At 43.9% G+C, this 23,902-nt stretch overlaps 1 protein-coding gene across 1 annotated transcript; it reads left to right on the forward strand.

Moving 5' to 3' along the window:
- The first annotated feature begins 770 nt into the window (after positions 1-770).
- On the forward strand, positions 771-23,902 carry Nufip2 (nuclear FMR1 interacting protein 2). Its single transcript, XM_051158024.1, has 4 exons — positions 771-1,163; positions 7,474-9,186; positions 21,875-21,907; positions 23,679-23,902. Exons 1-4 carry the CDS (start codon positions 869-871, stop codon positions 23,729-23,731), a joined length of 2,094 nt encoding a protein of 697 aa, XP_051013981.1. The 5' UTR covers positions 771-868; the 3' UTR covers positions 23,732-23,902.

The raw sequence follows: 23,902 nt of genomic DNA on the forward strand, positions 1-23,902 counted from the left end.
ATTAAAGAAAAATAAACAAACTTCAGTGTAGATTTTTCATCCACCGCCCCCCCCCTTTGCTTCAACTACAAAGAAACAATGATTTAAGCCCTTTGTGCCCTTTTAGAAAATTACACAGATACCCCATTGTGGAAGCTTATAATCCGTCCGTGGAAAGGAAGAGATTAGCATATGAATACAAAGCAAAATGAATACGGAATACAAAACGGTCTATCGAGTTGTGAAGGTCTTGTATTCTTAAAAAAGTGTATTTATTTCCTCTTTTTGTTTTGTCCCTTTCGTAGTTTAAGGGTTAAAGGAATTGAGCTTCTCCCTCTGGCTACCCGGAAAAGGATTTAAAACACACACACACACACACACACACACACACACACACACACACACACACACACACAACCACACAACACACACACACGCACAAAAAAACCCAACAGATTCTAGGAGGTGCAAAACCGACAGATGGCTCCTAGCGCCTGTAGAACCGTCAGTGGAATCTGCTACCCTCGACATCAGCTTGCTTGCTGTGAGGAGTGTAGAAAGTGCTGTTCGCTAACTGCGTGGTGAAGGAGAGAAAGCGATAGAAGAGAGAGCCATAATGCTGACGTTGAAGGCCCGGCCCTGTGAGGTTGCATAGGGTAAGTGGCGTTGGCCAGGGGAAAAGGAAGAGGATTTGGACTAGGGGCGGGGCTTGACGTGCAGCGTGGCTCCTGATTGCTGGAGCGCGGCTGCCAATCACGCAGATCCGCTCGCTTAACCAGTGCGCTGGCGAGACGCGCTCAGATATACTGAGCGAGCGCTGGAGAAGCAGTCTCAGATCCTGACGGTGCAGCAGCCCGCAGCCTCAGCCAGGGAGTCCCAGCCGCTTTCAATGGAGGAGAAGCCCGGCCAGCCACAGCCTCAGCACCATCACAGCCACCACCATCCGCACCATCACCCCCAGCAGCAGCAGCAACAGCAGCAGCAGCAACAGCAGTCGCACCACCACCACCATTATTATTTCTACAACCATAGCCACAACCACCACCACCACCACCATCACCAGCAGCCTCACCAGTATCTGCAGCATGGAGCCGAGGGCAGCCCCAAGGCCCAGCCCAAGCCGCTGAAACATGAGCAGAAACACACCCTCCAGCAGCACCAGGAAACGCCGAAGAAGAAAACAGGTCCGAGAAGGGAGGGCGGTGGGGGGAAGGGGACTTGGTTGGAGGGAGGTTGGGGGGGGGGGGGGGGGGGGGGGGAGATGGAGAGGAAAGGCGAAGAAGGAAGGGATGGGGGTGGGGCTAGATCTGAAAAGCGCGGACCGGGTCGGGGTGTGCGCCCCGCGGGGCCCGGGGGATGCCCCCTTTCATCCTTTTCCCCGGGCGCGAGCCGCGAGGTGGGGGATTGCAGCGCCCTCTCCTTCCCTTCAGCATGGGAGAGGCCCAACCAGGCCAGCGTGACCTTCCTCGGCCCCCGCCCCGGCCGGAGGCAGACCTGTGCTGTCGGCCTTGGAAGTCCAACCTTTATTTATTACATTTATTTAAAAAAGGAAATCTTCTGCGGCCCTGGAGTTGGCTGGATGTGGGTAAAACTCGGCCGCCCTCAAAAAAAAAAAAAAAAAAAAAAAAAAAAAAAAGGGAAAAAAATTCCCTCGAGGTGTATGTAATTCAGGCAGGCCTAGTGAATCCCGGCCCCGGCGGTGTCGCGAGACCCGGAGCAGGCGGCGGGGAGCCGGGCTGTGGGTTGAGTTGAGGAAGCGTCCTCCCTCCCCAGCCGCCCCAAGCCCACCTGTGGCCTTGGGGTTTGCTGTCTGGGGGGGCAGGCGGAGGGACCCCCCCATCGTCCCTCGGGGTCATCCCCAACCCCCCCTAAACGACCATTTTGGGCTCCGGACCCCGCCGTCTGCCCGCGAGGCTCCTCCGGAGGCCCGCGCCCCTGGCCCCGCTCGCCACGGAGCCGGCGAGGCTGGAATGTTCTCTCCTCCTCGCGGGGCCGCTTCCTGTCCGCCATGTTGGAAGCCGATTCCTGTCACCGACTCCGGCCGGCTGAGGAGCGGGGGAGGGGGAGGGAGGGAAGGGTGCCGAAGGCCACACGGCGCGCCGGGATCGCCGCCCCGGGACCCTCCGCGGCCATCGCCCGGTCCTGCGGCCACCCCACCTTCCCGCCACCCCCCCCCCCCGCACTGCGGCCGGCCGCCGCCCGCACCCCTCCCCCCTCTCCCGCCCGCCCCGCGCCGGGTTGTGTAACCCGGTGGCGGCCGCGCGGCCCCGGGCGGGTCCCTGGGGTGAGGGGCGGGGGCGGTTAGGTGGGGGAGGGAAGCGGCCACGAGGGGAGCGGCCTGCACCGTGGCCCCGCGCGCCGGCGGCCGCGTTTCCCGCTCCCGGGGGCGGCGGGGCGGGGAGCCGGCCTCGGAGAGGAGCTTGAGGGGAGGGAAGGAGGCCCGGGCAGGCGGCGGGCGGCGCGTTCCGCGGGCCGTAGGGGAGAGGGGATTCATTTTGGGTAGAGGCGGTGCCTGGGGCCGGGTGGGGTACCCAGCGGGAACCAAGCTCCCGGGTCACGAGTTTCTCTGCCACAGGAATCTCATCTTCTGCCAGGTTCGCTCACGACTCCGCCTCGGAGGCTTTTTCACTTAGACCCTTTCTTTACAGCAGCGCATTTCTTACCGGTGTTGGGGGGAGCGGCAGGCGGCGGGGGGGGGGCGGTGTTAATGAAAACAACCACTCAAACCTAGTTCCATTCGTTTCCCACTCAACACCTAAACTTGTGAGCTTGGGTGGTTTCTTGTCGGGCGGGATTAATCAAACTCGACTGGATGGGCAACACGGGCAGTTTTGGGTCCCCTCTTAATTTAACGATGAACTGGGAGTGAGTGGCTGGTCCATAAGCTATGTCATTACCCTTTTTATCTTGGACAAGTCCTTTTCGGTGGTATCAAAGTGGAAGGTGTTTGGTGCGTTTTAAAACTAATGTCAACCCCCAAATTGAATTTTATTTAACATAAAATAAAGCACAACATAAAGAACACATAAAAGTTCTGAGGAAATACTTAATGAGCATCAAAAGTTTATGTAGTCACAGATTAAACCTATAAATTGAAGAGGAAAAAGGAATACTTAAATGTTAAGTCACTTAATACAAGTAGTTAGTTATTGGTGAAAAACTTATTGTGGACTATGTAACTTTGAAGACAGCTGGATATTGGATATCAGATTTTCTTATATAGGGTAGTAGGGATTGATAGTGTGCAGTAAAAGTTAAGCGTTTAATTGTAAGGCTTACAGCAGCCTAGAAACTTAGGAGTTATGTAACTGCATTAATTTTGGTTTTCAGAGGGTAAGAAAGTATTAAGGTTGTCAAATTGTGGTACTGTTTAGATTTAAAATTGATATTTTTTGAGGTTTGTGTATTCCCTACAGGACTCCTCACTCCATAGAGATGCATACCCTAAACTATTGGAGGTGTTGCCCCTCAAAATAGATCTTAAACTGGGATGAAGAATAAGGAGGGAAACTGGGTTTAGGAAATGAGGATATTAACAGTTGGGATGAGCCAGGGTTTTTATGTGGTTTGGTCACACGGTGCTGTTGCTTTATTGTATACAGCGCTAATTAAGAAAAATAGAATATGTTTGAGACTTACTTGTGGGTTATGACCCGTTATTCCCAAATCTATGCGAAACTGTTTTTCTGGATCCAGAAGAGGGCACAAGAGAAGACTAAATGTGTTCCATAATTGCAGTGTCAAATCCAAGCTTTGCTGAGTCCATCTGAAGTGGAGTTAGCATAGCAGCCCTAACTAATAAAAGCACTATGAATTCTTTCTGTAATTACTATTGTCTTCACAATTTTCTTAAATATATAAGCTTTAAAAGATGCTTTTCATACTTTTTGCATACCAAAGGCCACAGGGGAAATTATGTGGATAAGTGAGAAATTTTTTGTCCTTAAAACTTAAAGGCTCCATAGTTGGTTGCATTGCTTAATTTTGTAAACTTGGAGTTGAGCCTAGGACCCTGGCCCTGTCTTCCACTGTGCTGCAAACTCAGCCCTTCATAGTTTACCTTGCTATTCTGGTGCTGCCCTTTTCAGAGAAGCTGAGTTGGGGTGGGCTACCATTTTATACCTGAGTTGTTTTATCAGTGAGTGATTTCTGGTATCTGAGCCAGTAGAAATATTAAGTAGATTTTAGTTTGCTTACAACTCTGCTGTAACAGTGCTCACCTTTAGTTGAAATTTGTAAAATTATGACTAATGGGCCAGATGATATAGATACTGGTTAACTTACTCAGATTAAATGGTGAGGTAGTTCTTGTCTTTGTTGTCTTTGGTCCAGAGTTTCACAAGGGTAAGTCTGTTGAGGCTATCTGGATCCCCCTCCCCCTAATGTTTGTTTGAGACAGGATTGCAGGGATACAACACAATGCCTGGTTCAACTGGATTTTTTAAATTAATTAATATATTTATTTTATGTATAGGAATGCTTTATTTGTGTGTACACCTACATGCCAGAAGAGGAGGGCATCAGATCACATTATAGGTGGCTGGGAGCTACCATGTGGTTGCCTGAATTGAACTCAGGACCTCTGGTAGAACAGACAATGCTCTTAACCACTGAGCCATCTCTCCAGCCCCTGCATTTTTTGTTTACATGTACATTGGTGTTTTGCCTGCACATCTGTCTGTGTGAAGGTGTTAGAGCCCCTAGAAGTGGAACTGCAAACAGTGTAAGCTGCCATGTGGTGCTGGGAACTGAACCCATGGTCTCTGGCAAAACAGTAGTGCTCTTAACTGCTAGGCCATTTCTTCAACCCTCTGTATTTTTTTTTGTTTTTGCTTGTTTTTTAAGACAGGGTTTCTCTGTAGCCTTGGCTGTCGTAAACTCGCTTTGTAGACCAGGCTGACCTCAAGCTCACAGCCATCTACCTGCCTCCAAAGTGCTGGGATTAAAGGTGTGCACCACCATGCCTGGTTGCCTTTCTTTTTTTTTTAAAAGAAAACTTTATAGGAAAAAAAAAAGAACTTTATAGGGAACATACCACATAGTCTTTCTTGTTCCATAGACAGACTCTTTCTATGAGAAAAAAATATATACTTTTTTTGAGATTAGGGTTTTTCTGTGTACCCTTGGCACACAGTACAATGAGTCCTGAAACTCATTGTAAACCAGACTGGCCTCAAACTCACAGAGATCTGCCTGCCTCTGCCTCCCCAGTGCTGAAATTAAAGGTATCTGCCACCAACCCCTGGTTAAGACAATTTTACTATGTAGTCTGGCTGACCTGGAATTCTTTATGTAGACGAGGCTATCTTAAAACTCACAGATTCTCCTCATCTGCCTCAGTGCTAGGATTGATGGCATGTGCTACCACATCTCCATTAAAAGCTTTTGTTTGGGACTTGGAGCTATAATTTAGTGGTAGAGGACCTGCTAGGCTTTAGGCTCAGCCCTCAGCAACACAGGAAGTCTGTCTATCTTAGTTTTAAAAAACAAAAAATGTAACACTGGAAATTAAGAATTAATTTTTTCCTAACTACTATAAAAACTTTTTTTTTTTTTTTTTAAATGCAGGACAATGGCAGTGCACATTTTTAATCCCAGCACTGGGAGGCAGAGCCAGGCAATTCTGAGTTTCAGGCCACTGGTCTAGAAAGTCAGCCAAGGACAGCCAGGGATGGTTACACAGAGAAACCCTGTTTCAAAAAAAGATTTCTTTCATTGTAGTTTGGTGAGCAAGCAGGTGTTGCATGGGGACAGAAAGCTACAGGTATCCGCAGACCAGAGTTCAGATTTCTAGTTCTGCAACTTTGTGATTGGGTGTTATTTTATATTTCCAGGTCTTTTGTTGTTGTTTGTTTATTTTGTTTTTTTCCAGGCAGGGTTTCTCTATGTTATCTTGACTGTCCTGGCCTCACTTTGTAGACCCGGCTGGCCTCGCCGTCCTCTGCCTCCCATAGTGCTTTTTTTCTTTTCTTTCTTTCTTTCTTTGCCTTTTTTTTTTTTTTTTTTTTTTTTTTTTTTTTTTTTTTGAGACAGGGTTTCTTTGTGTAGCTTTGGCTGTCTACTCTGTAGGCTAGGCTGGCTTGGAACTCACAGAGATCGCCTGCCTCTGCCTCCCAGAGTGCTGGGATTACAGGCCGGCTCTACCACTCCCTTCCTCTACAGGTTTTCACCCAAGTGTAAAATGAAGAAAACAAGTCTTAAGGGTTAGAAGTGTTGGTATACATTTTATTTCATGTGTTACGGTATGATCTGATATCAAGCCGAGTTTGACTACTTTGGAAAAGTCTACAGGCCTTACAGCTTTGTCTGATAGACCTACATATTGACAATTAGCCACTTACAGCCTTCAATCCCCGCCCCCTTTTTAAAAATTCAGTGGTCATACAAATGCCACATCCTTAATTTCCTTTTAGTTTATTGTATCTGAGCACTTAGCGTTTTGCCCAGAGGGTAGCACTTGGTCCTAATAGTGTGTGTTTGTTTTGATGCAAGGGTTTTGATGCTTAGGGTGGCTTCAAACATGCCATTATCTTGCCTCAGGTTTCAATGTGCTGGAATTAACGGGCAGGTACCACACTTGGATTGTATTGTTTTGTTTTTGTTTTTTAAATGTTAGCATTTAATTAGTCTTCCTGGGCAATTTTAAGCCACCAGGAGACAGGCACCTCCAGCACCCTTAATCTTCTCCTCAGCTCTTCTGCTAGAGTTTAGCCTTGACACTGACTGGCTGCTTAGGGAGCTTACCCTTCCCCAGAACTTGATAGTGACCCGAACGAAAACTATCAGTGATGAGGAAGCAGCTTCAGTCTTGTTGATTGTAGCATTGACCCATGTCTGCTCACTGACCAGTGTCCAAAGCTTATCCAGGTTGACAGTTGGGCAGAAGCTCTGATTCCTCTTTAAGTGGTAATGCCTCACCGACTTTCCCAAAGTAACCTGGACGATATTTGTCAAAATTGATCCTGTGGTGATGCATGCCTCCAGCATACCCTCAGCCTCCATGGTGCTTGCATTGCATACCGACTGATGCGGCCGGGGCATGACCGTGCTTTACGTGGCCCTGGAGTCTCCGGGACTTCCTCAGTCTGGACGGCATGGTAGCAGCAAAGTATTATGGCATGCTGCTTGAAAGGTCCTGTTCTTTCTAGTTAATTCTAGCTACTGGCCTAGTATAAGGACCTGATGTGAGCTGTGTCCTAGTTCTGCCTCTGCTTAGTAGTGAACTCCATGTCATAATCTGTGAAATGAGGCTGACAAGTTTTGTTTTGGTTTTTGTTTTTTGAGACACGGTTTCCTTGTGCAGCCTTGGCTGTCCTGGACTCTTTTTATAGACCAGGCTGGCCTCAAACTCACAGTGATCCAGCAGCCTCTGCCTCTCGAGTGCTGGGAAATAACAAACCCTACAACACAGTATCTAGCATTCAGTAAATTTTTTCAGTCTTCAGTACTTACGATTTAATGTGGTTTTTGTTTGTCTGTTTTTTCCTTTTGTAGGCTATGGTGAAATAAATGGTAATGCTGGAGAAAGAGAAGTATCTTTAAAGAGCCTCAGTTCTGATGGAGCTACTAACCCTATTTCCAGGGTCCTCAATGGCAACCAGCAAGTGCTAGACACTAGCCTGAAGCCGACTGTAAAGACCAGCACCTTTGGAAAAGCAGGAATTAAAACCAAGAATTTTATTCAGAAAAACAGTATGGACAAAAAGAATGGGAAGTCTTATGAAAGTAAATCTGGAGAGAATCAGGCTATTGATAAGACCGACACTGTAGCAATTCCAAATGGTGTTATAACAAATAATTCAGGCTATATCACTAATGGTTATATGGGCAAAGGAACAGATAATGATGGTAGTGGATCTGAGAGTGGATACACCACTCCTAAAAAAAGGAAAGCTAGGCGCAATAGTGCCAAGGGATGTGAGAACCTTAATTTAGTGCAGGACAAAATAATGCAAGAGACTAGTGTCCCAGCATTAAAACAGGGACTTGAAACTTTAAAGCCTGACCATAGTGAACAAAAGGGAACTCGAGTAGATGGCTCCAGGCCTGCTTGGAAGTACGAAGCTGGACCTGGAGGAACAAGTCGTGGAAAACCTGCTGTGGGCGACATGCTTCGTAAAAGCTCAGATATTAAACCTGGTTTGAGCAGCAAAAAGTTTGATGATCGGCCTAAAGGAAAGCATGCCTCAGCTGCTGCCTCCAAAGAGGACTCGTGGACCTTGTTTAAACCACCCCCAGTTTTTCCAGTGGACAATAGCAGTGCTAAAATAGTTCCTAAAATAAGTTATGCAAGCAAAGTTAAGGAAAACCTCAACAAAACTGTACAGAACTCTTCTGTGTCACCATCTTCATCTTCATCCTCTTCATCATCTACTGGGGAAACTCAGACCCAGTCTTCAAGTCGGTTATCCCAGGTCCCCATGTCAGCTCTAAAATCTGTTACATCTGCCAGTTTTTCTAATGGGCCTGTTTTAGCAGGAACTGATGGAAGCATGTATCCATCTGGGGGTCAGCCACTGCTAACTACTGCTGCTAATACTTTAACACCCATCTCTACTGGGACTGATTCAGTTTTGCAGGACATGACTTCAGCAGCTGTTGAGCAAATTAAGTCTAGCCTTTTTATCTACCCTTCAAATATGCAAACGGTGCTGTTAAGCACAGCACAAGTAGATCTGCCCTCTCAGACAGATCAGCAAAACCTGGGGGATATCTTCCAGAATCAATGGGGTTTATCATTTATAAATGAGCCCAGTGCTGGCCCAGAGACTGCTGTTGGAAAGTCAACGGATCATAAAGTGATGGAAGTGACATTTCAAGGAGAGTATCCTGCCACTTTGGTTTCACAGGGTGCTGAAATAATTCCCTCAGGAACTGAGCATCCTGTGTTTCCCAAGGCTTATGAGCTGGAAAAACGGACTAGTCCTCAAGTTCTGGGTAACATTCTAAAATCTGGGACTACTGAGAGTGGAGCCTTATCCTTGGAACCCAGTCATATAGGTGACCTGCAAAAAGCAGACACCAGTAGTCAAGGTGCTTTAGTGTTTCTCTCAAAGGACTACGAAATAGAAAATCACAATCCTCTGGCCTCGCCTACGAACACTTTGTTAGGCTCCGCCAAAGAACAGAGATACCAGAGAGGCCTAGAAAGGGACGACAACTGGGGCTCTTTCGACCTGAGGGCTGCTATTGTATATCACACTAAAGGTAGGCTCTTTGAGAGACAGATGGGCAGGCTGTGTGTGTGTGTGTGTGAGAGTGTGAGTGTGAGAGACACTGAAATTGTGCATGACCAGATAAGAATTAGTATCAGCTACTTTTTTTTTTTTTTTTTTTTTTTACACTTTTATTGTTTGTGCATTGGTGTTTTGCCTGCATGTATGTCTGTGTAAGGGTGTCATATCTTAGAGTTACAGACAGTTGTGAGCTGCCATGTTGGTGCTGGGAATTGAACCCAGTCCTCTGGAAGAGTGGTAGTGTTCTTAATTGCTGAGCCATCTCCAGCCCTAGTACCAGTTTCTTAATTCAAGGTCTTTGGAAATTAGGTAAGTTTAGAGGAGTATAGTTTTCCAACATAAAATGATAAAGGTAGCACCTAGTTAAATAAAGGAGCTTCATGTGGAAATGGGGCACTTGTTTAAAGAGATAACGACCTTATATTTTGTTAGGTTTTGAAACAGGGCTTCGTGGTCAGGGTGGCTTTTTTTTTTTTTTTTTTTTTTTTTTTTTTTTTTTTTTTTTTTGGAGACAGGGTTTCTCTGATACTCCTGCTTACCTTGGACTCACTTTGCTTTGTAGACCAGTGATTCACCTGCCTCTGGCTCCCTAGTGCTGGGATTAAAAGCATGCCTGGCTGCTGTCTGCTTCTTAAAGTGTATACTTAATTAGCAAAACATTTTATGGTTTTAACTGCTTACAATGAATTGGGCAGTGTTTTTAAAGAGTCAAAAAAAGTGCCAAGGGGTTTACTAAAAAGTAATTTAGGAAGCTGGGTGTAGAGGCAGAGGCAGGTGGATCGCTGTGAGTTCGAGGCCAGCCTGGTCTACAAAGTGAGTCCAGGACAGCCAAGGCTACACAGAGAAACCCTGTCGCCAAAAAAGACCTGAATTTGGTGTGTGTGTGTGTAGGGGGACAGGAAGACAGGGTTTCTCTGTGATTTGTAGGCTAGGCTGGCCACACACTCAAAGAAAAAGATCCACCTGCCTTTTGCCTTCTAAGTGCTGGGATTAAAGGCGTTTCCCACTATTCCAGGTTTATTTGCAGCCTTTCACCTCTTTTCTACTTCTTTTGTATACAAACATTATTAGTATATAATACATCTGGTAAAAAAATTTTTTTCCAGGCAGGATTTCTCTGTGTAGCCTTGACCGCGCAGCACTTTGTACCAGACTGGCCTCTAACTCAGAGAGATCCACCTGCTTCTGCCTCCCCGAGTGCTGGGATTACAGGCAGGGCACCATGCCTGGCATGCACATGGTAGTTTTGGTTTGTTTGTTTTTGGTTTTTGGTTCTTCGAGACAGGGTTTCTCTGTGTAGCCTTGGCTGTCCTGGACTCACTTTGTAGACCAGGCTGGCCTTGAACTCAACAGCGATCTGCCTGCCTCTGCCTCCCGAGTGCTGGGATTAAAGGCGTGCGCCACCATGCCCAGCACATGGCAGTTTTTTGTTAGTCCTGGCTGTCCTGGAACTAGCTGTGTAGGCTGGCTGATCTTGAACTCAAATACCTGCTTACCTGCCTGTCTCTCTGCTAGGATTGAAGGTGTGTGCTAATTTTTTATAAAATACTGGTTCATGTAGGTAGTGACTTTTCATCTGTAGGAAAGAGGGAGCCCATCAGATTGTAGGGATGAGGAAGTAACACATTTCCCCTAGAAGGAACTATTGCCTTAAAGAACAACAAAGCTGTTTATTAAAAAGATGAATTTATGTATTTGAGTATTCGGTCTGCTTTTGTATCTGTACCACACCAGTGCCTGGTGCCTGTGAATTTTAGAAGAAGGTGTCAGATCCTCTGGATTTGGAGTTATAAATGGTTGTGAGCCACCACACAGGTGCTGGGAACCAAACTTTTGGAAGAGCAGTAAGTATTAACATTTGAGCCATATTTCCAGCTCAGTTTTTTTTTCCCCTTCAAGAATTTTTCTGTCTGTCTTGTCTGTCTATTTTGGTATATACATGAGCTTTGGGGTGCCAAAATAGGATAGCTGACCTCTTGGGGGTGGATTTACAGGCAGGTGTGAACTCTCCAGTGTGGATTCTGGGACTCTTAACTTGTGTCCTCTGCAAGAGCAGGAGGTGCTCCTAATTATTCTCCAGCTAGCCTTTTATAAATTTATTTTTTCTTGAGAATTTCATATGTGAGCATTTTACCTCACCCCTCTCTTCCTCTTCTAACATAACCATGTCTATTCCAAATTCACAACCTCTTTAGTTTTATGCATACACATACATAGATAGATGTATTTAAGAATCCAGCATGCTGAGTTCATGTACTTAAATGTTTAGAGCTGACTGCTTGGGTTCAGGGCACTCATTCTAAAGAAAATTGATTCTCCCTCTCAGTGTCCATTAGTTTTCTGAAACTCTTCCTCTGAGGATAAGACCTTTGTCACATTCTCCCCACCAGTTTGCCTTTCTTGCTCTGCAAACTGAAAGACATGTACTTTTAGAAATACCTGTTTGCAACTTAAAAAAAGGAAGTTGGGTGTGGAGGCATGCTTTTGATCCCAGCAGGCCACTCTGAATTCAATCTGAATAGCAATTTAAGGACAACTAGGACTACAAAGAGCGAGAGAGAGACCTTGTTTCAACCTTTTGAGAGGCTCAAGAGGCTGAGATTGACTTAAGTTTTTTCAAGGTTTGGTTGTTGTTTTAAAGAGCTTTAAACTATGTATGAATGCTCTATCTCATCAGATCACAGTATAGATGGCTGTGAGCCACCATGTGGTTGCTGGGAATTGAACTCAGGTTCTCTGGAAGAGTAGGCAGTGCTCTTATCCCTCTGAGCCATCTCTCCAGCCCCCAGAGTTTTTATTTAAAGGCATCACCAAACCTGGTAAAGGTGTTTTTAGTTTCTTACGAGGTAAAGATTATTTTGACTTGTTCTCCAGGTCTCCTTGGAAATTAAAGTTTAGAAGCAGCTAAAAGTAGAGCAAAAGAGAAATGCTTAATAGTCTTTTAAGGTGTGTTTAATTATATATGTTAAATTCTGCCAGGATAGTTGGGTGATTTGGGGTCATTTTCTGTGTCATCTACTCTCTAGGGCCTACTATAGAAAACCAGTGTCTTGTAGGTTGTGATAATAATGAGTGTAAGAACACACTGAGCTCTTGTTCCAGTAGCTTTTTGTGTATGGTGTTTGGGTTGTTTCTTAGAGCAAGATATTTCATATTGCCCAGACTAGCCCTGGGAAAAACAAGTTTGCTGTTTTTGGTAGTGTTAGAGTTCAAACCTCATGTCTTGTACATGCTAGGTGACAGATTGCCACTGAGGTGCATCTTTAGTCATAATTATGGACAGGACCTCACTGTATTGACCAGCACTAGTTGTTTCAGATCCACCTGCCTCTGCCTCCCAAGTGTTGGGATTAAAGGTATATCCCAACACCACTTAGTTAGCTTTTTAATTTTTTTCCAAGACAGGATTTCCCTGTGTAGCCTTTCCTGTCCTAGACTAGCACTGTAGACTAGTCTGGCCTAGAACTCATAGAGATCTGTTTGCTTCTGCTTCCCTGCTTGTTGGGCCCAGCCTTTTTTTTTTTCTCCCCCATATTACATCTCAGTTGTTAGCCCATCCCCTGTATCCTCCCATTCCCCCCTTACTCCCCTCCCCTATGACTGTGACTGAGGGGGACCTCCTCCCCCTGTCTATGCTCATAGGGTATCAAGTCTCTTCTTGGTAGCCTGCTATCCTTCCTCTGAGTGCCACCAGGCCTCCCCATCCAGGACTTTTTAAAAATGTAGAATTGGTTTAGATAAAGAGTGTCATCCTACATGGTTGTATTGAATTTAGTAAAGTACATCAGCTTGAATTTTATAGTTTGGCATTAACAGATATTGTTTCCCCTAAACAGTAGAGAACTAAGGCTCCAGGAGGGCAAGGTCTTTGAGTTCGTACTAAATATTGGTTGGTTGAGTAGTGGTTCATTGGCCTTCTGATTTTTCTGATTGAATCAGTATTTTGAAAATATGGAGTTACAGATAGTTGTGAACTGCTCTATGTGGGAGCTGATAGCCAAACTCCAGCCCTTTGAAAAGCAACAAGTATTGACCACTAAGCCATCTCTCCAATCTTTTAATTAAAAAAAAAAAAAGTACTATATATATACTGTATATATCTGGTCTACTCAACATCAGTATTGAGTTAGTAATTTACTAAGTTTAAGGTAGGCTTAAAACTGGAAATTTTGTGTATTTCCTCTGGCTTCAAAATTAGACCATTCACCAATTTAACGTAGAAATATTAATGTAGGAGGGTGCATTATATCACTTCAGTAGGAATGGTTCCTATTTTAGGTTTAACTAATAACTTGAAGTCTCAGAAGCACTGCTGATTTTTTTTTAATGTAATGTTAAGGCCAGCCTGGTCTAGTTCAGGGCAGCCAGAGCTCCACAGAGAAACCCTGTCTCAAAAAACAAACAAACAAAAAGATCAAAACTATTCCTCTAACTAGCTGACCCATCTTAGAAGCCATTTGCGGTACTATCACTGTAACTTATTGGGCTTTTAGGAAAACTCAGGATAAAGAACTTGCTGCCAAGCCTACAGACTTGAACCTGATCTCTAGTCTTTCCTTGCATGAGAAATGAGAAAAATTTTTATTCTTAACCGATTTTTAGCTGATTGATAGCTTTTAAATTATCTCACTGTCCCAACCACTACGTGTAAATTCTTACTCATCTATGTTGTCACTTACTATGCTATATAAAATTTATCGTATTCTGAATTGTTTTGAGGCACCGGGGTCGGAATATTTGCCCTTACACCTACACAGCAATTGTTCTTTCAGAGTTATATACCCAGCCTTCCTGTTTTTAAGTTTTGTTTGTTTGTTTGTTTTTTCAAGACAGAGTTTCTCTGTAGCCTTGGCTGTCCTGGACTCACTTTGTAGACCAGGCTGGCCTCGAACTCACAGCGATCCACCTACCTCTGTCTCCTGAGTGCTGGGAATAAAGGTGTGCGCCACCACTGCCCAGCTCTGTTTTTAACTTTTTAAAAAATTTCCAGTTTATGTGTATATATATTACCTGCATGTGTAACTGTATGCCTAGTGTCTGAGGAAGCCAGAGAAGACTGGATTCCCTGGTACTGGTGTTCGACAGATGTGAGCTACCATGTGGATGGTGCTCAAATGCCAAATCATTGTATCTCCTCCATGTTTTAACTCGGCCTCAGCCAGTAGCTGGGATCCCATGCCTGTGTCAGAAAGCCCAAATTACCATACCTTGTATGTGGGTATGTGTATGCAACCTGTATGACACCAGAAGACAACCCACAGGCGTTGGTACTCTTCGTATACCATGTGGGCCCCAAGGATACTCTGAACCCAGTGAACTGAGTTCACAATGCTTTGCAGATGTCTTTATACACTTGACCTGTCTTTCCCTGTATGGGTTTTGAAGCAGTTTTAGGAACCTCAGACTGGCATGTGTAGCTTTGATCTCCTGAACCTCACATCTTTGTTTCCAAAGTACTGTTAAAGCTGGTTGTGATGGCCTACACTTTAACAGCATTTGGGAGGCAGAGGCAGGTGGATTGCTGTGAGGCCAGTCTGGTCTAGAAAGCTAGTCCAGGACAGCGAAGGATACACACAGAACCCTATCTTGAAAAACCAAAACAAAAAACCAAAGTACTGGTAAAGGCCTCAGTTACTCCAAATAGTCACTATTTTTTAGTGAATATTTCAAACTACTGACATTTTGCATTGGATTTGCTTCAATGCAAATGAATCAGGCAAGGTCAATTCAGTTTTACATCACCTTTTCAACCAAATAGGCATTTTCATTAGCTTTGTAGATTTTAAATAAATTAGGACAAAATTAGAAAAGCCTTTGGAAGCAAACTGAGCATTTGACTAAATAAGTGTTCATTCTGAGTAGATTTCTTTTCTATAGATAGAGAAGCTACTAGTAGAAAAATATACTTCAGACAACTGGAGACGGTTAGTACAATTAGTAGCAGGTTATTACTACTGGCCTTGCAAAAAAACAATACATATTTTATTTACACACGCTGTAGCTCTATTGCCTTCTATTAGAAACTGCAGGTCTAAAGTTGTGGTGGCACATTTCTTTAATCCCAGCACTCAGGAGACAGAGGCAATCACATTGACGTTTGAGGCCAGCCTGATCTACAAAGTGAGGTCAGGACAGTCAAGGCTACACAGAGAAACCCTGTCTCAAAAAACCAAGAGAAAAGAAAGAAAAGAAACTGCAGGACTTTAAAAATCTTTCCATGTACTGTTAAGTTTGGTTTTTCTTTTTTCTTTAGATTTATTTTATTTATTGCATATGAGTGCTTTATCTGCAGAAGAGGGCACCAGATTACATTATAGATGGCTGTGAGCCAACCCACCATGTGGTTGCTGGGAATTGAACTCAGTACCTCTGGAAGAGCAGGCGGTTCTCTTAACCACTGAACCATCTCTCCAGCACAAGTTTGGTTTTTCTTTTACCTGTAGTAGATGTGCTTATGAGAGAATTACTTAGGATGAATCTTTAAAAACACACACTTAGGTAGCCATGTGTAGTGGTTCATGCCTTTAACCCCAGGCAGAGCATGCAAATCTCTGCAGCCTGGGCCACAGAGCAAGTTGCAGGACACCTAAGGCTGTACAGAGAAACCCTGTCTCAAAGGAGCCTAGGTCTAGAGGTTAGGAATACATTCCAGTTGGTAAACTGCTTATCTGCTATCACATGAACCATGTTATTAGGGATATGTGCACAGAACTTCACTTAGGAGGTGGAAGAGGGGCTTTAGGAGTTCAAGGTCATGCTATACGTAGAGTGAGGCCAGCCTGAGCGCGCGAGACAGACACTTCCTCAAAACAAGGAGATGAACATAGGGCTGCATGGCATGATTTTAAGTGTCAGGAGGTTATAGAGAGCTCCATAGAGGCAATAGGGCTTCCAGTATAGAAAGGGCAGAATCAAGTAACACAGCTTATGTTATGGAGCATTTAAACTGGATTTTGATGGGCGGGGGCGGATTGTTTGGAGACAGGTCTTACTGTGTTGCTTTGGACTTTGTAGACCAGCTGGCCAAAATCTCAAGAGATTAATTAATTCACCTTCCTCTGCCTCCTGAATGCTGGGATTAAAAATGTGTTTTATCACACCTGGTGGTCTTTTAAAAATACAAATTTATTTACAGGGGCTAGAGAGATGGCTCAGAGGTTAAGAGCACTGGCTGTTCTTTCAAGGGTCCTGAGTTCAGTTCCCAGCAACCACATGATGGCTCATTATAGATCTCTATAATGAGATCTAGAATATTTATTTACTATTCATTTAGCTATGTGTACTAATAGTCTAAGCGCATATAGGGGCCTGTGGAGGCCAGAAGAGAGCATCAGATTCCCTGGTTGGAGTTACAAACAGCTGTGAGCTGCTGTGTGGCTCCTGGGAATTGAAATTGGGTCCTTGGAGCAATATTCAGCACTAAGCCATTCAGCCCTTTAAAAAAAAATTATTATGTATAGTGTTCTACCTGCATGTAACTCTTGTTTTGTTTTTTTGAGACAGTTTTTCTGTGTAAAAGCCCTGGCTGTCCTAGACTCACTTTGTAATCCAGGCTGGCCTCGAACTCACAGCAACCTGCCTGCCTTTGCCTCCTGAGTGCTGGGATTAAAGGTGTGTGCTACCACACCTGGCTATTAGCTCTTACTTGTTTTTAGTTTTTCGATACAGGGCTTCTCTGTGTAGCCTTGGCTGTCCTGCACTCACTTTGTAGACCAGGCTGGCCTCGAACTCACAGCGATCTGCCTGCCTCTGCCTCCCAAGTGCTGGGATTAAAGATGTGTGCCACCACACCCGGCTACTTTTTTCTTTTTTCGAGACTGGGTTTCTCTGTGTATCTTTGGCTATCCTGGACTCACTTTGTAGACCAGGCTGGCCTCGAACTTACAGAGAGGCATGTGCCACCACTCCTGACTACTAGCTCTTACTTTTTGTTTTTGTTTTTTTGTTTCTGAGACAGGGTTTCTCTTTATCTTTGCCTGTCCTGGACCCGCTTTGTAGACCAGGCTGGCCTTGAAATCACAGCGATCCACCTGCCTCTGCCTCCTGAGTGCTGGGATTATAAGCGTTGCGCCACCACGCCTGGCTAGCTCTTACTTTTTAAAGTGAATGTGATTACACTATAACTGGAGTCAGGTCTTAGGAAAATCCTTTGAGAATCCATGCACCGTGTTGAACAGGGCAGTGCAGTAATCTCCAGATTCTGGTGGTGGATATAGAAAGGCTACTTTAAGTGAGGCAAGTCATATGGTTAAGACTCTAAAACAAATGAGGCTGGCCAAAAGGCAGGGTCTGGTATGGTAATACAGGCCTGTACTTGTGGCTGTTTGAGAGGCTGAGAAAGTGGTAACTTAAAATGTGTTTGTCACCATGCAAAAAAGTCTGGGGATGTATAAAGCTTGTGTAATATACACAAAAACATAGGTTTAATCCTTAATACAGGAAAAAGAAAAGAACAACAGTGGGAAAATGCCTATATAGGGGCAATAAAAGGCTTTAAGATTAAGTAGTCAGATTTTTCTAAAACTAAATAGAGACAATTAGCATTCACTGTAATTAAATAATAATATTCAGCACACTTGGTGGCAAACGCCTATGATCTCAGGTGGAGGGCAGAGGTTCAAAGTCATCTTCTATGATAGCAAATTGGAGGCCAGGCTACATGTCTCAACAGAATGAGAGAATGGCCTCCATCTAATAGCAACAAACAGATAAGGCCCACTCAGATTTTGGCTCATCATTAAAAGGACAGAACCAAGACTCCCTAGAGAAGTGATTGAGATGGGGAGTCTCTTACTCAAAATAAGGAGCTACTGCTCAAAGGACAATGGTTAGTTACATGCTGAAAGCTACAGGGTAGGGCCAGAGAAATGGAGCATGCAATTCACTGCATTCACGTCTGAGGTCTTGAAGATCTGAACCCACGCACATTCTCTGGAGCAAAAGCCAGAGCGCTAAACTTGTTTTGTTGCTGATGCTCCCAGTTACATTGTACTGGTGTTAAGAGAATGGATGAATATCATAAGTCTTTATATGTTAAAGATTGAAGCACTTCTGCTTTAAGTTGAACCCAGATGCTAAGTTTGTTGGTGTTAGCTGGGTATGAGGAGGTAAGGTAATGGTTGGTTTGTAAAATTGACAAGGAAGACTGTCATGGTCTCAGGTCTTGGGAGACTGAGACAGGAGGGTTAAGTTCAAAGCTAGTCTGAATACTTAGTTCCAGGCCATCCTGTGCTTTAGAGATGAACCCTGTTTACAAATAAACATAGTGCACCCCTTTAATCCTAGCATTTGGGAGACAGAGGCAGGCTGATCTCTGAGTTAGAGGCCAGCGTGCTCTACAAAGCATGTCTAGGACAGCCAAGGCTACACAGAGAGACCCTGTCTCAAAAAACCAACCAAACACAGCTTAATTCCCAACACATAGGATGCAAAAGCAGGATTTCTTGAGTTGAAGGTCAGTTTGAATATATCAACTTTGAGGGGTATATAGTGAATCCCTCCCTCAGCTTTGATCCCAGAGTTACAGAAAGTTACAGGTGGCGCACCCCTATAATCCCACCAGTCAGGAGGCAGAGACAGGCAGGTCTCTGAATTTGAAGCTAGCATGGTCTACGAACTGGGTCCAGGATACCAAGGCTACACAGAGAAACCCTGTCCCCAAAAAGAAATTAACATAAAAGCGCTTTATGACAAGCACAAGAAAGGCCAAGTCTCCAGAACCCTTCTAACACTGGGGAGGATAGTGCCCCCAGAGCAGTCTAGCAAGCCTAGTTTAGTTGGGGGTGGCCCGTGGCAGCGAGAGGAGACCTGCCTTAAAGGAGATGGACAGTGCTTCACAGGGTGGCACCAAAGGCATATGAGCAAGCACACAGGAACATTGAATGTGTCTTGTTTGTTTTTTATATGTATACACAGGGCTCTGCCTGCATGTATACCTGCAGGCCAAAAGAGGACATCAGATCACATTGTGGATGGTTGTGAGCCACTATGTGGTTGCTGGGAATTGAACTGTTGGGCCTCTGGAAGACCAGTTGGTGCTCTTAACCACTGAGCCATCTCTAGTCCCCCTTTTATTTTTGAGGCAGGTTCTCACAGATATGAGAGCATAGTGAGAATAGATACAGTAAATAATTACAGAGTATAAGAATCCTAATGTCTGGCATGGTGCAGAGGCAGGTCAATCCCTGTGAGTTTGAGGCCAGCCTGGTCTACAGAGCAAGTCCAGGACAGGCAAGGCTAACACGGATAGACCGTGTCTCAAACAAACTATGGTTTTATATCTCCTTGATTTCTCATGGCTGCTTTATTAGCACAGTGATAATATATTCACAAGTGACACTGTTTTGACAGGTCTCTTAGAAGGAATTCACAGAAACAGGTTTTTGTTTGTTTGTTTTAAAAAGTTCTCAATTCTCAATTCATATTTTTCCTTATCTATCTACGGATATATTAAAATGATCCATGAAGAGTCATACACAGCCAGCTGTGGTGACACATGCCTGTAATCCCAGCACTTAGGGAGTCAGAGAGGCAGGTGGATCTCTGTGATTTGGAGGCCAGCCTGGTCTACAGAGTGAGGCCAAGGCTACATAGGGGATCCTTGTCTTCCCCCTCCTCCCCTGCTTCTTTTTTTCCTGATTAAATATTAATGAAATAATATTGTAGTGATTAATATTATCTCCATCAGAAGCTAAGGATACATTTACTGATAACCTTCTCCGATTAGATTATTATGGTTCTTTTCCCTTGTTAGTCCTCCAAGGAGAAGGATTTTTGTTTTGTTTTTCGTTTTTCAAGACGATTTCTCTGTTATCTTGGCTGTATGGACTTGCTTTGTAGACCAGGCTGGCCTCCAACTCACAGAGATCCACCTGCCTCTCCATCCCCGAGTGCTGGGATTAAAGGCATGCGCCACCATGCCCAGCTCAAGAAAAAATTTTTGTCTTTGGTATCAGTAAAGTTGGTTCAGGTCATTCATCTATTTTTTTGGTGTTGATAGGGTGTTGAAATCAGGTTTGCTGTATACTTAGGCTGGTTCAAGTTGTTATCCTTCTACCTAAAACATGTTTCACATGTGGCTTCTGACTTTTCCAGATAGACATTTGTGTAGGGACTTGAAGTCCATAACCAGACTGCTAAACTCAAACAAAAAAATTGAAGTCCATAACCAGACTGCTAAACTCAAACAAAAAACAATCAGTTCATTTATCTTCCAGGTTTGCTAGAATAACTTAATGGGTCATTTGAGAATTAATAACTAACATTTAAATGTCTTGCTAATTACCTGGTCATTGTGATGTATATCTTTAATTTCATAACTCCCAAGTTCAAGACCAGCCTGGTTTACATAGCTAATTCTAAGACATCTTGGGCTACACAGAGAGGCCCTGTGCGCGCCCCCCCCCCCCCCCCCCCCGTGTATCTTTGATCTTGTGGGGACAGTGTAGTTATATAATTCTCAGCTCTGTATTTGCAATAAAGAATTTTAGAGCTGTAGCTTCTTTAAGTTCAAAAAGGGATATTTTTTACCCTAATGGGTCCTACAGAACAGACTATGCTTAATAAACGCGTGAAACTAGTTAGGAGAACCAGTTCTATAGTGCAAAAATAACTTTTTTGTCTTTGTATAGGCATTAGAAAATTAGTCTTGGATTTGGGTTTTGTTTTGTTTTTTTAGGTTTTTCAAATAGGGTTTCTCTGTATCCTTGCTGTCCTGGACTCACCTTGTACTGGCCTCGAACTCACAGTGATCCACCTGCCTCTGCCTAACACGAGTGTTGGGACTAAAGGTGTGCAGCACCATGCCCAGCTTTGGTTTCATCTCTATTTTCAGGGACTAACTCTTAGGGTTTTGTATTATAAGCTATGTGTGGTCTTACCCATTTAGATGTCCATTGTGAAACTTGTGTACAAAGATGATTCTCACTGTTTTCTCGGTTGCTGTTATTTAGACACGTGTAAGACGTCAAAGTAAACACATAAGTTTGAAACAAATTGGAGTAAAGATAATTGTGTTAACAAATGGGATGTGGATTGGCATTTTCCTAGATGTCTAATCAAGTTTAGTAAAATGTGATGACTATTCTGCTCAGGAGGCTTAAGCACCCCACTGAGAAGTAGGCTGCCCAGTAAGTACTGAGGTAATAACAGAGGCGGGAAACAACATTTAATATATGCAGAGTTTTGCATCTTTGCAGTTTGTAATCACAGAATCAGGTCAGTTTCACATAAGTAGCTGTGTGTGTGTGTGTGTGTGTGTGTGTGTGTGCGCGTGCGTGTGTGTGTGTGTATTTGCATACATGTACTTAAACATGTCTCACCAGTGTATGGAGGCCAGTGAATAACCATTATTCTACCATGTAGGTCTCCGGAATTGAACTTGAGACATTAGGATTGGCAGGAAGCAATCCTGCTAACCCAGTGTTTGATTTTTTTTTTCCATAATCATTATGTACATAATCTAGATACTGCTTTTTAAAATTATTTAAAACTTTTAGTGCCTTATGTTGCATATAGCTATACTGTTGTCAGCTGTAATCAGTGTATTTTTCAGATGTATGAGATAAAAGCATAGCATTATTGTAAGGGTTAAAAGCAGAGCATTATACAGTGTTCATTGAAGCTTGGTGTATAAGATAGTTTTCTCCTTTTTCTTATAGAAATGGAATCTATATGGAATTTGCAGAAGCAAGGTAAGAATGGTTAATTACTTGAAATGTTCATACTAATCAAAATCATGACTTTTTTAGTGAGAATAATTGGAATCATGACCTATCCAATGAACAGGCGTTATATTTTATATTGACATAACTGCTTGTCAAAAGATAGTTAGCTGGGTGGTGGTGGCACACGCCTTTAATCCCAGCGTTTGGGAGGCAGAGGCAGGTGGGTCTCTGCTAGTTTGAAGCCAGCCTGGTCTATAAAGCAAATCCAGAACAGTCAAGGCTATACAGAGAAACCCTGTCTCCAAAAGAAGAAAAAAGATAGTAGTTGCTAGCTGGGTGCAGTGTGTGCACGCCTTCAATCCCAGTACTTGAGAGGCAGAGGCAGGGCATTCTCTTAGTTCCAGGCCACCCTGGTCTACAAAGTGAGTCTGGGATAGCCAAGGCTACACAGAGAAGAAACCTTGTCTCTGAAAAACAAAAACCAGTAATTGCGATACCAAGACTGCTAAGAATGAGGCATGGTGACTTACAATCTCAGCTCTTTGAAGGATGAGACTTTAAGTTCAAGACTATCCTGTAGACACTGACTTCAGAGATTGGCCTGTTTCTGCTGACATTAAAAGGCGTATGCTAGGTTCTCTCTCTTCCCCAAAGACAGGGATTCTCTGTTCCCTTGGCTGTCCTAGACTCACTTTGTAAAGTGGGCTGACCTGCAACTCAAGAGATCTGCCTGCCTCTGCCTCCCTGAGTGCTGGGATTACTGGTGCATGAAACTTGAGTTTCTCTATTTTTTTAAAGATTTGTTTACTTTATGTATATGAGTCCTCATATAGGTACCCCTGCAGGCCAGAAGGGGGCATCAGATCACATAGATGGTCGTGAGCCACCATGTGGTTGCTGGGAATTGAACTCAAGACATCTGGAAGAGCAGTCGGTGCTCTTAACCCCTGAGCCATCACTCCAGCCCAAAACTTGAGTTCTTAAGCATTATTATTTTAAAGATTTATTGACTTATTATGTATACAGTGCTCTGTCTGAATGTACACCTGCACACCTGAAGACGGCCTATGGTGAGCCACCATCTCGTTGCTGAGAATTGAACTCAGGAATCTCTGGAAGAGCTGGCTGTTTTTTGTTTTGTTTTTTCAAGACAGCGTTTCTCTGTGTAGCTGTGACTGTCCTGGACTCGCTTTGTAGACCAGGCTGATCGCTGTGAGTTCGAGGCCAGACAGCTCTACAAAGCGAGTCCAGGACAGTCACGGCTACACAGAGCGACCCTGTCTCGAAAAACCAAAAGAAAAAGGAAAAAAAAGAAGAAAAAGAAAAACCCAAGAGTTCAAAGTCTGCTATAAAACAAGCTTTAAGGCCAGTCTGAATCACATGAGACCTTGTATAAAAACAGAAGGTATTTTCTTCCCTAGAAAGAGCAAAATAAGTCCAAGAAGTTCTATTACTATTGAATTATTATGACTTGGGGGCTGGAGAGATGGCTCAGGGTTAAGAGCATTACTCTTTCAGAGGTCCTGAGTTCAGCTCCCAGTAACCACATGGTGACCCACAACCATCTGTACTGACATCTGCTGCCCTCTTCTGGCCTGCAGGTGTACATGCAGATAAAGCGCTCGTGCCCATAAATCTTTAGGGAAAAAAAATTACTTGTGATTTAAGCTTCTTTCTCCTTGCTTTCACATTTGCTACTTAATCAGAAGGGTAGCAGTTTAAATGGTGATTGTTTAGGATTTGTTTCTGGATTGATTGCAGGGTTTTCATTAATTTACTTTCTCACTTTGCCTCCTAGATCCCAAAAGGATAATCACTTACAATGAAGCCATGGATAGTCCAGATCAATGAAGGACCAGACTGCCTATTTGTAACCTTTCTGCAGCATTAGAGCCACCGTTCATGGGGGACACAAGGCTTTTATGCTCCTAGATCTCCAACGCAGCAGAGGAACCATAAGTAGAATCACAGGATAATATATACAAATATATATATATACATATATATATATATATATAGTTA

Source organism: Acomys russatus, chromosome 16 (assembly GCF_903995435.1).
Source record: "Acomys russatus chromosome 16, mAcoRus1.1, whole genome shotgun sequence".
In the NCBI taxonomy this organism is placed as follows: domain Eukaryota; kingdom Metazoa; phylum Chordata; class Mammalia; order Rodentia; family Muridae; genus Acomys; species Acomys russatus.